Below are 17678 nucleotides of genomic sequence, written 5' to 3' on the forward strand. Positions count from 1 at the left end.
AGAGACGCCTTTAAAGGACAATTTTATTTCTGACTTTCCTCCTATTTCTGGGTCAGTGTTTGTTGTTCTGTTGCCATGGAAACACTAAAACTCGGGATTCCTTTTGACTAATAAGTACATTTCTTATGCATGACCGTGAGCAGAACACACGAACAGATTTGCTCCTTTATTTTTTTCAAGTTGAGTGACCATGTGTAGCCAGGGTTAATCATGTGTCTAACCCTTCTTCGGAAATGACACGCAATGAGCCTTACATTTATTCAGTTCGTGATTATCGTGTGCTCAACACTTCACGGGCTATCTCATTTGACCTGCATTCCGTGAGGGACGTAGCTCATCACCCGATTCCTCGAGGGATCGCGGTCACAGATGGCGACATGGAGCAGGGGAGGCTCAAGCCTTGTCCACGCTGCCCACCAGACTCGGGCAGAGCGTGGCTGCGGCCCTGCTGTGCCCGACTGCAGACCGCACTCTTACCCCTGTGCTGGCTAAATGCCATCTCGTGCCCTTCACATTGAGAGAAACGGGATGTTGGAACAGGACAGAAAATAGGCCGAAACTAGCAATGTCACTAAACCCCAGGTGCCGTTTCCCATGTAGAAACGGATGCGTCTCACATTCGGGGAAGCAGTTGTCCACTGACGTCAGAAAGAAACGCGGTGGGTCGCCTGGTGAGAAGCTCTCGTCAGGCTCCATAATGAACCTCAAACTCTGGGCCCTTCCCAACAGTCGGCTTTGATGCACACACAGCTGCACACCAACGCCTACCTCTGTACATCTACACAAAAGGAAAGTCACCAGAACCAAGCAGGGCTCAAACACGAGAAAAGCAGTTGAACCCTGGAAGAGAAGGTCAGTCGCTTTCCCCCAAAGCTGTCTAGATGGCGAATGTCCTCAACGGCAGATTATCTAGGAGAATCTTGCTCATAAAAACTAGAGTTTAGTGGTCACACTGGAGCATCTGTCCACGGGCAGGAGACAAAGGACTTTGGAAAACCCCAGAACTTCACGTGTGCACACGCACACATGCGTGTGCACAACTGTCTGCTCCCCAGAGCAGGACTGGCTCTGGAGTGGCCGTGGGCACCGTGGCTCAGTCAGTGGATGACTGCTCAGGTCTTGCTGTGGGCAGGCCACACCTGTTCCCTTGGCCAACTCGCAGCGGGGACCTGACGTAATGCGGCCTCCATGAGGGCTCAGAGCTCCCGTGATGACAAGATTCTGCAAGGAAAGGACTCTGACTTGGCCCAGACATGCTGCTGGAGCTGAATTCCAGTGCGAGCCTCACAGGTCCTGGCCCACAGTTCCCTTTCATCGATTCCAGTGGATCTTAGTCTGTCATAAACAAACCTGTTCCTGGAGAAATTGTTTGGTTTGTTAGGACAAAGCCGGCCTGCCATTTATTTTAAGGCCCATCAATTATGCATGCACCACACTTGGGGGCTAAGCTCTGCTTTTGTGGTTTAGCTGCAGACATGAATGGAGGAGAGCCACTCACGCGCCTGTGTGATGGAGCCGCACCAGGCTGCAGGACATACAAGCCTGGGTCAGGACTACGGCATCCGGGGTAACACTGTTAAACGTATAATTTAGGCCTTTTCTGTGTGGTTTGGAGCAAAAGCTTAGAATTTATAGGGAAAAAAAACCTCTCTTCTCCAGCCTTCACACTTGAGCCTAATCAAATAGGGTTGGATGATTCTTTGAATATAGTGTGAAGAAAAAGAGGGAAATGGTCCTGTTTTTCTGAGATGTTTCTGGCTGGAGACAGAATGGATGAACTGTGCCCCAGGATAACATAACCACAGAGAAGCATGAGCGTTTCCGTTAAAAGCAACAGCTGGACACACAAAAAGTCCAGAAACTAGCCATGGAAATACAAAGGGATCTGCCAAGTCAGTAAAGAACTACACGACCAAATTAAAGCACAGAGATAAAGAGGGTCGGTAAGGCACGTTAAAACGGCCCACAGGTGGGAAGGGGAGGTCCCAGCAGCGCTGTGCACAGAGAGGCCAGAGAACAAGGGTCCAGCACTCAAAAAAGAGTGAAGACAAAATTCTCATCTGAAATCTCTCAGTCCTACAGAGACAGCCCTGGACCCTCGCCCTGAGCATCTGCAGGACAGCTGTTCCCCAGCTGGGAGGAACCAGAAGAGCCCGGACCTGGGACCAGCCTGCAGACCACACATAGCCTTGCCGGGCTGTCCCTCCCCTGCACCCCTTCTACTCTAAGGGGGAAATCCTTGTACCAGGAGTGAGGCCTGTGGGAGGCGTGTGGTTAGCCTGGAGACATACAGGACCACAGCGCAGGACAGATCACGGCGGGAGATGCGTGTCTTAGCCCTCGTGTGCTGGGAAGTTATCAGAGGGCATCTAGCAAGCAAGTCCATGAACATCTGTCTTTATAATCAGGTCTGTTGTCACACCGTGTAGTATCGGTTTCAGGAGTAGAACCTAGTGATTCATCACTTACATACAACACCCAGTGCTCATGCCCAACACCTATTTAAGCTTTTTCTAGCTGCTTTCAGGCTAATGGAGGAAGAAAGGGACCAGGGTGACCCAGCGACCTGCCACCAGCCAAGCCCTCCCCCAGGCCCACTGTGGGTGACCCAGAGCTTCCGTGGAAGGCCTCTGCTGGGTGGGCTGACCGCCTGGAGAAGGGAGAGTTGAGGGTGTGTGACCAGCTCAGGGGACACTGCCCAGGAGGGTTCATGAAGGAGAGACAGGGACAGAGACAGAATGAGCCCACTTCCTGTGACAAGAGGGCATCCCACAGGCAATGGACCTGAGAGAGCACATCTTGGTGAACAGAAATTCCCACGTGTTTCCCAACCTGGGTCCTGGAAGAACCAGAGCCAGGGAAGAAGAAGAGGGAGGAGATAAAGTACAGATCTTCACCCCTTCCTCACTGAGATTAGCTGACCTGGGCAGGTCTCCACTGCAGATTACTGACCTGGGCAGGTCCCCACTGCAGATTAGCTGACCTGGGCAGGTCCCCACTGCAGATTACTGACCTGGGCAGGTCCCCACTGCAGATTAGCTGACCTGGGCAGGTCCCCACTGCAGATTACTGACCTGGGCAGGTCCCCACTGCAGATTAGCTGACCTGGGCAGGTCCCCACTGCAGATTAGCTGACCTGGGCAGGTCCCCACTGCAGATTAGCTGACCTGGGCAGGTCCCCACTGCAGATTACTGACCTGGGCAGGTCCCCACTGCAGATTAGCTGACCTGGGCAGGTCCCCACTGCAGATTACTGACCTGGGCAGGTCCCCACTGCAGATTAGCTGACCTGGGCAGGTCCCAACTGAGATTAGCTGAGCTGGGCAGGTCCCCACTGCAGATTACTGACCTGGGCAGGTCCCCACTGCAGATTAGCTGACCTGGGCAGGTCCCAACTGAGATTAGCTGAACTGGGCAGGTCCCCACTGCGGATTAGCTGACCTGGGCAGGTCCCCACTGCGGATTAGCTGAGCTGGGCAGGTCCCCACTGCGGATTAGCTGACCAGGGCAGGTCCCCACCCAGATTAGCTGACCTGGGCAGGTCCCCACTGCAGATTACTGACCTGGGCCAGTCCCCACTGCAGGTTAGCTGTCCTGGGCAGGTCCCAGCTGGAGGAAACCGAGGGCCTGGACTGATTCAGAGATGAAACTGTGACTGAGATCACACTGGAAAAAACCAGTTGGGGACTTAAAGTCACTGGATGGTGACCCTGCCTCAGGCATCTTCCAAGCTGGGGGCTCATGGCCAGATGGAGCCACAGAACCACAAGGTGATTTCCTTTAAGTGACCTGTTTTCACTACTTAGCACTGGGACATTTTTAGGCCATTTTGAAACTGCTTTCAGAGTTTGTCTTTTATTAGTCTTCCAAGAATATGAGCCTTGTGGTTTAAAGGCCCATCACCTGAAGGAAAACATTAATTCCACACTTGAGAACTCATCATATTCACCAGACTAGATGCCAAATGCACCAACATGTCTCCAAGGCCGTGGAGACGAGGAACGGGCCGGAATCAAGAAAGAAAGTGACTCCGGGGACCAGCGGGCTGGAGGGCAGCAGGGTGGGGAGCGGCAGCTCCCCTCCTTCCCCAAACCTTCATTTCTGCAGATGAACTCTCCACATCCATCTCCCATGGCTTCTCCCAACAATGGGAGTTTTCCTTTTCCAGTAACACGGTAAATGTTGGCGAGGTTCTCCATCCTCCAACATAATACCATGGAGTGGGGCAGAGCTGGAAATGAATGAACCACATCAACAGTGTGGAAGAAATGGATTTGAAATCCCAAACACATATTTAAAGAAGGTTTAGAATCACATCCATTCATAAAGCCAAGATCATTTGCATAGAACTAAATCATGACTAATTCAGAACAAAAGAGGCTCTATCCATGATAGGTTACGAAAAAAACTAACAAGGTAAAGCTTCAGTCATTCAATTATCTGGCATTGGGCAGACAAAATAAAAGAACATTTTAAAAGACACCAGACCGCATCCTTCTCCACGTTTGGACTCTGCAGTTGTTTGTTGCTACAAGACAGATACAGCACTGAAGAGGAGAATGAGGAGAAGGGGCTTTAATAAAAATGTGCTAATACAGCCAAGGCCCCTGGAGCACTGTTCTCATTGAGCACCTTCCGTGCGGAAATCACGTGTGGAGCCTTTGGGATTGTGACTACAGCCCTCCAGCACCCACAACTATGTAACAGTTGGGGCCTCTACAAACTCTGCAGGGAAGAAGGATCCATTCAATGGACAGTTTATGGCAAAAACAGCCGAACAGCGATGTTGGTTAAACAGAAGAAAATATGACAAAAAACAGAGATACCAACCAAGCACTGATTTCTGGCTGGTGGAAATGGCTGGTTCATCTCCTTCCCACACTTAAACAGGGTTAAAGCTTTAACGACCACCATTATTAGGAGGTCTTTATAGAGATTCGACTAATAAAACTGCAAGCAATTCAAAGCCAGCTACTTTGCATAGAATTGGGAGCAAAATAAACACAAACAGCCCTGCCAGAGGCCCGACTTCCCCGTGGATGTTTGACTTCCCTGTGGATGTTTCTCATCTGTCTCTCTAAGCTTCACTCTTCCTGCCATCCTCCCAGGCTGTTCACAGAATTGCCCCCAGGTCTAAGGTCTTGCGAATGGCAGGACACCATCCAGATCTGGCTTGGCGCAGGTCCCCTGGGTTATCAGTGGGGTGATGCCTGAGGAACCCCCTCACCAGCAGCGCTCGTGAGGACCCTGCTGACAGGATCCCAGCCTGGAAAAGCGCCGAGCGGCTCTGGCACCGAGGAGGCTGGCCGTCTGCCACATCTGCATAAACTGGGTGATGGGTCTGCACGGTTCTGGCCAGCGGTGTGTGTGAGAGAGCCCGGTGGTCCTGTCCGGGTGGGCATGTGGCATCTGAGTCCACATGTCCCTTCAGGATGAAATGGGGAGGCTACGAGCCACATTCTGGGGCCAAACAGAAGGCCCGGGGAAAGGCCACTTGTAACGGGCCTCACTCAGAACAAAGCCGCCTTCTCCACAGGCCTCAGCGCAGAGCAAAGCAACTCACTTTGAGCCACGGCCCCAAACCGGCTTATGGTCTGTAAATACACAGTCTTGTGTGGAGGAGCCCAGTAGGACTCTTCCGGAGGAACGGGCTTCATCAGCTCCTCTGACGCTACAGAGCACACAGCACATGCCCTGCTCCTCCGGGCCGACGAGATGCTTATCTCGTGAGTGATCTAAATCATCCTAGAGTCAGAAGAAAACTCGAGATCATCTCATTGCTCTTCTCTGGATTTATGGTGTTCAGTCTTTGCAGCAAAGTGGTCTGTGAGTCTCTGACATGTCCCTTGGCTCCACTTTCTGATTTTGCACTTACTGAATGCGGGCACGGTGCTGAGGGCGCGCTCCGCTCCGTATAGCAGCCAGCAGGCAGGTGCGAACAGGCGTCCAACAAGCGTGCCAATGAGCCAGAGGCAGGGGCTGGAACTGGCCGAATGGTGGCAAGAACTAAATTCTGAGCGAGTGTCACAGGAAGAACTTTATGTGTAAATGCTTATACAAGAGGTTTTCGGGTTGGTTTCAATGCATTTAAACCCACCGCTGAGTATGCAGAGCTGCCTGGATATGTGTAACCAAGATGCCGCAGGGTGCAGAGCAAGTCAGGAAGACAAGGGGGGGGACATCCGGGTCCTGTGCAGCAGCAGCCCAGGGCCAGCGTCCCCGCGGATGCCAGCAGCTAGTCAAGGCACAGAACAGGTCTCTGGCCAAGAGTCTCAATGCCAGAAAATAGCCGACGTGAGGAAGAAAGATTAACTATGTTTTGGATCTCCAATCAGCAAAGTGGCTGAAAGCCAGGGTGTCAGAATAAGACAGTCAGGTCATACTAAAGATAGAACAGGTGTACGCTCGCATCTGACCCACAGCTTTGTTGTTCCTGGAATCAAGATGCACCTTAATCAATGCCAACAGAAGTCAAGCAGGGATGTGTTATTTCTGGCTGGGCAGGTGCAAACCCACATGCTCCCAGGACCACTGTCTGTAGGCCTGTTGGGTGCTTGGATACTTTGTATCTGTATAATTGCGATTCCGATTGCAATCCCTGTTATAATTTTAAGTAGTTTCACAACATCTTCTGTCTGATGCAGTAAAATAAAAAGTTACTGTGTATGCAGTTGGCCACCCATCATGTGCCAGGCAATAAAACTAAAGAGAGTAGAAATTTCCAAATATCTCAGAGTATGTCACAAAATTTTCAAAATGAAAAGGGCTGGCGTGACAAATTCTCGTAACACAAAGACCACATTTCAACCACTGAGCAGCTGACGTGGACAAGAGCCACTTAACTGTCCACCAAATCTGTCATGGAAACACACGGAGCTGCACAACACACAAAGGAAAGGTCCGGTGCTGACCAACATCCCAGCATAATCACTTCGCACCTGAATGACGCAGGCCGAGGAGGCCAAGGTTTTCAGGAACGACTGTGGAAGGAGGAAGCAGCTGAGGAAGCCAGGGGGCACTGGGGGCTCACGAAGGAGACAGAGAGGGAGACGGAACCAGCCCGCTCCCCACCCAGGAGGGCACTCCGCAGGCGGGGAGACCTGTTCCACAAAGGCACAGCCCAGACCGGGCGCATGGACCCTTGCTGCCCGTCCACACTCTGGAGAAGCAGCACGAAGGCAGACACAGGAGCCCCCTCCAGAAGCAGTGGGTGCAGGACTATAGGCGCACAGCACAGGCAGGTACGTGGAGGGGTTCCGTTCCAGGACAAATCTTGTCTGCTTCACCAAGACCGGAGTAACGCTGCCCTGATGTATCTGACGTCCTCCTTCTTAACAAGATAGGAGAAGCAACATTTCAATATGCCTCCTTGGTGCATCTCAAGTGATTATATATTTAAAAACCCAGCATCCTTTGGAACATTTTCAGTCTTACTTTCCTTCCTCACCTCTGCCTTCTACAATCACCCCAAACACCAGCCGATCTAGAGGAACTTAGTGTCCCACGGGAATGCACATAGGGTGTCAGCAACACCTATTTTTTTTTTTTTAATATAATTTATTGTCAGGTTAGCTAACATACAGCGTATACAGCGTGCCCTTGGTTTCGGGAACAGATTCCCATGATTCATCGCTTACATACAACATCTAGTGCTCATCCCAACAAGTGCCCTCCTCAATGCCCATCACCAACCCTCCTCCCCTCCAACTCCCCATCCCCCATCAGCCCTCAGTTTGTTCTTTGTATTTAAGAGTCTCTTATGGTTTGCCTCCCTCCCTCTCTGTTTGTAACTGTTTTCCCTCTTCCTTTCCCCCATGGTCTTCTGTTAAGTTTCTCAAGTTCCACATATGAGTGAAAACATATATCTGTCTTTCTCTGATGGACTTATTTCACTCAGCATAATACCTTCCAGTTCCATCCACGTTGCTGCAAATGGCAGGATTCCATTCTCGTTGCCAAGTAGTATTCCATTGTATATATAAATCACACCTTCTTTATCCATTCATCAGTTGATGGACATTTAGGCTATTTCCATAATTTGGCTATTGTTGAAAGTTCTGCTATAAACATTGGGGTACAAGTGCCCCTATGCATCAGCACTCCTGTATCCCTTGGGTAAATTCCTAGCAGTGTTATTGCTGGGTCATAGGGTAGGTCTATTTTTAACTTTTTGAGGAACCTCCACACTGTTTTCCGGAGCGGCTGCACCCAGTTTGCATTCCCACCAACAGTGCAAGAGGGTTCCCATTTCCCCACATCCTCTCCAGCATCTATAGTCTCCTGTTTTGTTCATTTTAGCCACTCTGACTGGCGTGAGGTGATATCTGAGTGTGGTTTTGATTTGTATTTCCCTGATGATGAGTGATGTTGAGCATCTTTTCATGTGTCTGTTAACCACCTGGATGTCTTCTTTGGAAAAGTGTCTATTCATGTCTTTTGCCCATTTCTTCACTGGATTATTTGTTTTTTGGGTGAGTTTGATAAGTTCTTTGTAGATTTTGGATACTAACCCTTTATCTGATATGTTGTTTGCAAATATCTTCTCCCATTCCGTCAGTTGCCTTTTAGTTTTGTTGATTTTTTCCTTTGCAGTGCAGAAGCTTTTCACCTTGATGAGGTCCCAATAGTTCATTTTTGCTTTTGTTTCCCTTACCTCCAGAGACATGTCAAGTAAAAAGTTGCTGCAGCTGAGGTCAAATAAGTTTTGGCCTGCTTTCTCCTCTAGGATTTTGATGGTTTCCTGTCTCACATTTAGGTTTTGTCCATTTTGAGTTAATTTTTGTGTACAGTGTAAGAAAGTGGTCTAGTTTCATTCTTCAGCATGTCACTGTCCAGTTTTCTCAACACCATTCGTTAAAGAGACTGTCTTTTTTCCATTGGATACTGTTTCCTGCTTTGTCAAAGATTAGTTGGCCATACGTTTGTGGGTCCAATTCTGGGTTCTCTATTCTATTCTACTGGCCTGTGGTTTTTGTGCCAGTACCACACTGTCTTGATGATTACAGCTTCGTAGCAGAGGCTAAAGTCTGGGACTGCAACTATTAACTCTCTCCAAGGGAGAGGGCTGCCCGGGGGGCAAGGAGGAGGTGGAGCCTCACAGAAGAGGCCGGCCAGGGGAACGCACCTGCAGTGAGGACAGACGCAGGGCAGGGAAGCTGAACTTCCGTGTCATGAACAGATTCGCTACCCATGTCCTGACAATACAGATCTAAAGACATTGGACTAAATGCAGTAATGCGAAGAGGACACACTTTTATTCTCATTTATATTTTTACTGTAGTTCTCATTTAGCTTCAAGATGCAAATACTACTTTTTATAATTCCAGAAATAAGCTTAATTTTTAAAAGAATTGTAAAGTACCAAAACTCTTAGTAGAAACTTGATGCAAAATAGGTTATACTTTTGTCCAAGTAACAACCTGAGTAAGAACCTTTCAATATGATATCCTTGTATAGTTTTCAGAAGACGCCATCATATTTGAGAGAATTCCTTTATTCCAACCACCATAAATCAAATAACAGAGATGGCTTTGGAGGTTCGGGTTGGTTCAGTGTTACTCCGTTCACAACAGCCCTGCTGAGCTGGGCCTCGGGGAGCAGGCTGCCGGCCCGGCCACAGGAGCACTCAGGCGAGAGGGTCCGGGGACTCAGGGGCTCCCAGGAGCCTGGCCCAGGACAGCCACACCTGCCAGACGGTCCTGTGCCTGGAGCTTCTGGAAAGGTGGCAGGAGCAGAGCCGTGGCCGCGCTGGAGGCTGTGGTTTGTGGCCGCCAGCCGCAGGGATTCTCTGAGACCAACCAGTACCTTGCATCGCACATTTTGTCTTTAAAATGTGGCCTCTGGTGTCCACTCTCTCCGTACCTTTGAGCAGATAAAATATGGATAGATAATATATTGATAGATGATTAATCGATAGATGATAAAACAACAGATAATTGATAATAGATAAAAAACAAATGAGAGTCAGAGAGACGGTGGTTCTCGGCCCTGGCCACGCCCTCCTCTCCCCACTTCAGGTGCACCTGTGAGTGAGCGCATGGCTGCTCTCTCTGCTGTGTGCTGCCCGGGGGGACGCTGCTCCCAGCAGGACACCCATCTGTCCACTTCTGGGCACAAGTGCCAGCAGGCCCACGGGCCACAGTCAAAAGCCACATGTCTGATCTGTTTTCACCCGAGTCCAAAATCAGCGGGGAAGAAAAGGGGGTTATTTTTTAGTTCCCTAAAATGTCAGCAAGTATTAGTTAGACAGTATTCTTTATTCCTATAATAATTACTATTATTCAGCTTGGGAATTGAGCGTATAAGATAATGAGCAAAGGTTTTATTTAAAAAAAAAAAAAAAAAAAAAAAGGTGGCTTTTAAGTAAAAGCCTTGACTGTGATGACCAGGTAGTACATTCCAATACTCTAGGGAGACTTCTGTTTTCACAGATTTATAAAGGCAGTGATTACAGCTCGAAGCTGAGTGATCAGAATTCCAAATTCTTTCTGATGGCAGCTTTCTATTGTCTAGGGGTCATTTTACTTGGGGGTTGTCTTCCTGTTCTCATAGCTCATTTCCCCTAAACACGCACAGATGTCAGGCCCTGCAGGGCAGGACGCCTGCACCCCCAAGCCACACCTCACACCTCATCACAGCTGCAAGGGAAGACTGAAGTTCCCTCCCAGCGGCACCCACACAATCACCCCTCCTGCAGACAGTCCTCGGAGACCCACAGCTTTTTGCTTCACAAGCAAAACAGTCGTCAGGCTTAGATAGGACTGGCCCGCCATAGCTGGACAAAAGGGTAGCAGTTCTGTTTTGAGCGGTGCAGGACCTCGCTGTGAGGCGTGCTCAGACCATGGGGCTGGCTCACCTCTCGAGGACCAGGCCCTGCAGAATGGGGGGCGGCTCTGCGTGGTCACCGTTCGCCGTCTGCCCACCCATGCATGGAGGCCTCCGGGAGCATCTGCTGAGTCAGGTCAATGTCCCAGTGTGGTCAGAAAGTCTAAGAACTGGAGGATAGGGCTTCCCTGTAGAAAAGATTTTACCTAACTCTGCGTGTCTTCAGTATTCCACATGAGTGCTTATCAAAACAGAAGAAGATCTTTCAAAACATAAAAGTGATCGATTATCCCCCTGGATCTCACCCTCAAAAGACTGGATTCTGGTGGCTTTTGTAAGTAACATTTCTTCGAAGAGAGCTCTTGCCTGCACTGCCTCTTGCAAGTGTGTGTGGTTTGGGAATTCTAAGTTGGGGGACATGGGAATGGAGGGACGGCCAAATGTTTGCTGCCCCATACGGCCACCCTCTCACAGCTCACGTGTCTTCTGCGAATCCCAGCATGTCAGCGTCCACGAGTGAGCGCACTCCTGCTCCAGAGAGCTCTAAGCAGCACCAACAAGCCACGAGGATGGGTGACATGTGGCCTTGGCACACACAGAGACACTGGCAAGTGCACACATTCCCGGGTCCAGCAGTGGGCTGGGGAGACCCCTGGGCCAAGAGAGGTCAGGAGACGGGTCAGTGACCTGTGGCGGGGGGTGGCCTCTCCTGGCTTCTCTCCTGGACCCCCGCCCAGGCACTGTCAGAAGCACAGCTCTGAGAGAATCATCCTGGTGCAGAGCTCCCCCTGGGCCAGGACCTTCACCCTGTCTTCCTACAGAACAAGCCTTAACCTGGCAGGATGCACGCTTCACCCTCACAACACCAGTGATGACTGGGGGTGTAGCTATGAGGGAAGGATAAAAACCAGGGCCCCTGGTGGGGACGGGGGCAAGAACAGGTGCTAAGCTTGGGACTTGGCCAGGAAAGCGGCAGGATCACCCCCAAGACCTGCTGAGATCAGGCTCCATCAGAACAGAAACCCAAAAGTCCACCCCCAACAGGCCAATGAGCATTAAGCAACAAGCCACCTACTGGGTGACAACCTCTCTGAGGAAAAGTGCAGAGGGAGCCCCAAAGCTGAGCACAGAGACACTGAAGAAACCCTGACAAATGAGCCCCCCCCCCCAAAACCCACAGGATCAACAAGGAAACTCTAGAGCAACAGCAAATCCCAAGCCCTGATTAGAGTGACTCAAGCCCCACATGAAAGGCCTGCCAGAAGAGAAGGCACAGCCATTTCCAGGCATTAGTCTCCACTGTCCTGTATCAGATAAGCAGCTTTCAACAACAACAACAACAAAAACAAAACAAAACAAAACAAAACAAAACAAAACAAAAAAACAAGAAAACACCCAACATAGTCCCAAAAGACAAAACCACCATCAGGATATGGCATTGATGCTGGAACTAGCTGACTAGATCACAGAGAACTTAAAATAATGAGTAACACATTAAAGGTTATAATGGAAAAGGTGGGCAACACACAGGTCAGATGGATAATTTTGGCAAAGAGATGATAACTACAAAAAAAACTAAATGTGAAAGCCAGAGGAGAAAAACATAGTAACAGAAAAAGAATGCCTTCAGTGGGCTCATCCTTAGACTCAACACAGCCAAGGAAACAGTGAACTTGAAAATAGATCAGGAGAAATTACCCAAACTGAAACAGAAAGAGGGAAAAGGAGGAGGAGGAGGAGGAGGAGGAGGAGGAGGAGACGAAGAAGACGAAGAAGAAGAAAGAAAGAAAGAAAGAAAGAAAGAAAGAAAGAAAGAAAGAAAGAAAGAAAGAAAGAAAGAAAGAAAAAAAGGCAGAACAGATTATCCAGGAGCTGTTAAGACAATATCAAACGGTCTAATGCATACATTACTGGAATCTGAGGAGAGGAGAGAACATGGGAAAAGAAATATTTCAGGAAATAATGGCTGAGAATATTTTTAAATTAATGAAAAGATCTAAGAAGTTCAGAGAACACCAAGCAGGACAAAGTTTTTTAAAAAGTAGGGGTGGATGGACAAGAAACCCACATATCGTATTCATATTGTTCGTAAAAGTCAAAGAGAAAATCCTAGAAGCAGCCAGAGAAGAGACATATTACACACACACAGGGACAAAGACGAAAATCTAGGCACGTTCTGGTCAGAAATCTGGCTGATGATGGAGGGACATCTTTGACATGCTGAAGGAAAACTCTGGCCCTAGAATGCTACACCCAGTAAAGATGCATTCAAAAGTGGAGGAGAAATAAAGACTTTCTTAGACAAACAAAATTCTTAGGGATTCATTGCCACCATAGCTACTCTTCAAGAATGTTACAGGAAGGTCCTCAGGCACAAGAGAATACCAGACAGCAACTGGGATCAACAGAAAGAAAAGGGAAGCACAGGATAAAGGAGGGTGAGATGAAACTCATTCTTGAGATGTGGGATTGCTTGAAAAGACAACTGTCAAAAGCAAAAATAACAACACACTGAGTGTTTACAGCACGTATGAAGAAAAATCTATGGCAGACACATCCAGGATGAGAGGAAGGAGCTAAGCTTCCTACACCACCCACAGAGAGGTGTGATATCAGAGACCCATGCTGGCTAAATAAAGACACATGTAGTAAGCCCCAGGGTGATCACTAACAACTTTGCAAAAGAGGTATAAGTGATGGGGTGCCTGGTGGCTCAGCCGTTGAAGCATCCGACTTTAGCTCAGGTCATGATCTCACAGTCTGTAAGTTTGAGCTTACAGACCGCGTCGGGCTCTGTACTGACAGCTCAGGGCCTGGGGCCTGCTTCAGATTCTGTGTCTCCCTCTTTCTCTGTTCCTCTCCTGCTCATGCTCTGTCTCTGTCTCTCAAAAATAAATGTTAAAGAAAGGTTTTTTTTAAATAAAAGAGGTGTAAGTGATAAGTCGATAGACATAAAACAGAATCATAAAAAAACGCTCAATTGAGTAAGGAGGAGGAAAAAAGAGGAGAAATAAAATCCATTTCCTGGGCTCTGAAAGCACACGGATACTTTATGTTGACCCTGTTCCTGCCTATGGATCACCTCTCAGTGAGCCTTCCAACATGCGTATTTAGGCCTTTTATCAACACAGGAAGTTTTCCTACCACTGTTTTTTGTTACTTCTTTTCCAATTATTCTCCTTAAAAAGACCTGTAATTCCTAGCTTGCACTCGGGTCTTCCAATATCTCATCAGTTTGTCCCTCTGCATCCTGAGAAACTCCTCGAGCACATCACTGACCCATCACTCCTTACAGAAAATAGACACTCATCATCTTCAGTGTGGATTTTAATTCTTATTTTACGCATTTTCTCTCGCATTTATTGTTAAATCTGTTTTCTCCTGTGGCTTCTATTCCTTCTCATGGAAGCCATCTGTCCTTACAGCCTACCCTTTGGCTGTGGTTTGCTGCCTATTTTTCTTCCTCTGCCCCATTGTCTCTGGAGGTCTGCTCCCTTTCTGGGTCCTCAGCATAATATTCTCTCATTCGCTGTGCTATATATTTCCCGGCACTGCGTTCTTCACTCTTGGTCTGCTCATCCTTCAAAGAGCAGTCATGTCCAGACTTTGCGGGTGCCAACATGCAGGGTTCAGTGGGACCTTCTCCTTGTAGACACTGTGATGGGCTGTGCACGCCAACAAGTAGGGCTCAGTGAGACCTTCATCTTCTAGATACTGTGACGGGCTGTGCACGCCAATAAGCAGGGCTCAGTGAGACCTTCATCCTCTAGACACTGGGACAGGCTGTGCACGCCAATAAGCAGGGCTCAGTGAGACCCTTATCTTCTAGACACTGTGACGGGCTGTGCATGCCAACAAGCAGGGTTCGGTGGGACCTTCTCCTTCGAGAGAAGGAGCTTACTACATGTGACAGGCTGTGCACGCCTCCAGCCCAAAGCAGACTCTTCCTACTGCAGACCCGCTGGACTCAGACGGGGTCTCCTCTTCCTTAATGTCTCTTGGACACTCTGAACAAAGAGTGAAAACCCACAAAAACGGCTTCTCCAGTAAGGACCCTTCTAATCTCCACGTGTCCTTGATGAGAATTTTGGCAAAATTACATTTTGCCATTCATCTCCCTCTTGGGATTGCCTGGCGTTGGGGTCTCGAGGCGGAGGGGAGGAAGGAGGTACCGATGGAGGGTGGGCACGGGCTGGGGGGGGTGGGGGGACTATGTCTGTAAAAGCCGAGAGCAGCATCCACCGAAGGGAGAAGCAGCCTTCCGGGGGGATGGGAAGGGGCAGACACAGTCTTGCGTCCAACCACAGCCTCCAATGGGAGGCACTCGATCCCTAGGTGTCATGGTGCTTTTCGGCAGCGTCCAACAATCTCACACCTAGAAGTTCAAGTTCCTCATCAGTGGGGCAGTGCTTTGTCCTTTCTGTGTCTTCCTGAGCCTCTACTGGAACTTAGAAGAGCTGGTATGACTGCTAACCGCATGCCATCTTATTCTGGAGGTCGCTGGAGGTTACTGGTTATTGCTGGATGAGTAGCTAGACTCCTCTCAGTTCCAGTTTAGGTCAAATTTCACAAATCAGGATTTGCGGATGGGGACGGGTAGACGAGGGGACAGGGGGACGAGCCTGTTTCCAGAATTAAAATCTCCATATCCAGCCATGAAACATGGCATTCTGGTAGGACCCCGCTCTGCATTAGCGAGAGCTCCCTGCCATCTCTCGACCACCGGGCCTCCCTTCCTCCCTTCCTCCACCTTTGGCTGAGCGCCGACCGGCAGTACAGGGCAGGCACGCAGCTCTGGGAGATGATGGTGAGCAGACGCACTCGTCTCTGTCCACAGAGCTCCCGGGCCAGCGAAGGAGGCAGAGCACACCCACCAAACAAGCCAGACACGCACACGTTTACACACAGGTGACAAATGACTATCCCAGGGCTTCGGGTGACACGGGCAGGTGGCCTCCCGGAACCCCTCCCTGTGAACGATGCTCCAGCTCTGCAGTGAGACTTTCCCGTGGCTGGCTAGGCAGAAGTCACGTGTGGCCAGAGGGACTGAACCCCGGCCTGGGCCCTCGCTGCCCATCCACACCCGTCACGGGGCCCGGTAACAGTGGCCGTTGGCAAAGGCCATCCTCGGCTTTCCCAGATCTCAGCCCAGATTTCTCCCGCCTTTATATCCCTGTTATAACGGAGTGCCACGTTCAAGAGAGAATTTATTTACTTGTGTTATTTTTATACAGAGACATTTTAAACACTAAAGCATAATGCAGAATGTGTCAAATAATGCCAACGAAGCCCAAGGAGGTTTTAAAAAAACGTGACTGGTAGACGTGATTTCAATAAAGGTGCTCCTTCTAACTTACACCCTGTGTACGTCATTTTCTGCATGACTGAGAAAACTGTTCACTAAAATACATTGTCATGGGGGATTGTTTAAATATAAACGTGCCAATATTTTAAACCTGTTCCAAAAATAAGTGGAAATATACTCAGAGAAGAGCATGATTGCCATGACTGTTTCCTCTCAAGTTCAGTGTGCACTCAAATGTTTGTTGTTTCCATTCAAAAATAGCGATTTATTTCCCGGGAACGTGAGGTGACATTCTCGTAGAGTAAGTTACATACAGAATACCCGTCCTCTATCTACACCAACGCACATGCCCGCGGACGGAGCTACACCTTTCACGCTCGGTCACCAGGCGGCCTGCGCCCGCCATCTTACCGCGCCCCCTCCTACAGGGCTTCCCGCAAGAGCAGCCGCAGCCTCCCGAGCTCGTCTCCCGCGGGGGCCGCCCACACCCTCTTCAGGAACTGGACGTCCACGCTGCCGGAGGCCCTGGCCAGCACCAGAGCCAGGAAGCCGCCGCTGGCCTTCTCTGCCTCACCCACGACCGTCATGGCCACCAGCCTGAAAGCGAGAGGCACATACCGTGTGACTGTGAGTCTCCCAAAGCATCTATCCTCCAAGGGAGGAGTAAAAAGGAAGGGAAATTCTAAAAATTTCAGTCATAGTCACATGAAAGAACAGTTAGACCAGAAATGTATAAAATTCTGGGGAAAGCACTTAGAAAACATATTTCTGTGTTTGCGAGGATCACTGATCAGGAAGCACTGCCTTGGGACACCTGAGTACCCAGGCCAGGTCAATGTCCTGGGTGCCAGACCACCCAGACAGCTTGGTCCTCCTGGAGACTGGGGGCGCCAGCGGGCTTTCAGGTGCCCAGCGAGAGACCTGGAGCCGGCCCAGCAGCCCTGACCTCGCCTCCCATCCCGTCAACACCGGCTTCTCTGACGGGGGCCTGTCTCTAACCTCTCCCCTCACAGTCTGCTGATAACAACGTGCATCCCAGGCCTACTCAAGGCCACCCAGACCCCAGTTCCCACGAGGCACCTGGACACTCTCTCTGCCCATCTTCCTCTTATCCTTTGACACCTGGCTGAGTGGTGTCACCTCCAGGGGCCTCCCCGACCCCTGACTAGATGGCCTGACTGTGCCTAATTTGGTCAGGGTCCCCAGCATCCTGGGAATGCCTCTGTCACGCTTTCGTCCCAGCTTTACTCAGCAAGAGAGCCGAGACCGTCCCACCTCACACCTACCTCAATGCTCCCGCCCCTCCCGTCTCCTCGTAATGACCAGGGCCACCAGCACCAGCACACCCGGGGGCCACGTTCAGTGGGATCCACGACTGGCACAGGATGGGAGCAGTGAGCCCCTCGAGGTGGGTGCCGGCGGCCGCAGGTAGCACCCATTGTGGCCCCAAGGGTCTGCTGCCCACTAATCCTCTGTAAACTTGTCCCCACACCCCACCAGAGACCTGACTGAGCCTCTGTGGGGCGGGCCAGTCTACACCTGCCTGCAG

The 17678-nt window shown here is 49.9% G+C and overlaps 1 protein-coding gene across 5 annotated transcripts in view; it reads right to left on the bottom strand.

The window, feature by feature from the left end:
- Positions 1-3660: 3660 nt before the first annotated feature.
- Positions 3661-17678, bottom strand: part of DYNC2I1 (dynein 2 intermediate chain 1) — a 70008-nt gene continuing 55990 nt past the window's right edge. For 4 of the 5 annotated variants that reach the window (XM_058723613.1, XM_058723611.1, XM_058723610.1 and 1 more), the window contains one exon: positions 16015-16726. In XM_058723613.1, the coding sequence (XP_058579596.1) occupies positions 16552-16726 (175 nt within the window). In that variant the 3' untranslated portion in view covers positions 16015-16551. Of the gene's footprint in view, positions 4232-16014; positions 16727-17678 lie in introns of those variants that run through there. The other variant, XM_058723612.1, reaches the window with a different exon arrangement.

This window comes from Neofelis nebulosa, chromosome 4 (assembly GCF_028018385.1).
Source record: "Neofelis nebulosa isolate mNeoNeb1 chromosome 4, mNeoNeb1.pri, whole genome shotgun sequence".
NCBI lineage: Eukaryota > Metazoa > Chordata > Mammalia > Carnivora > Felidae > Neofelis > Neofelis nebulosa.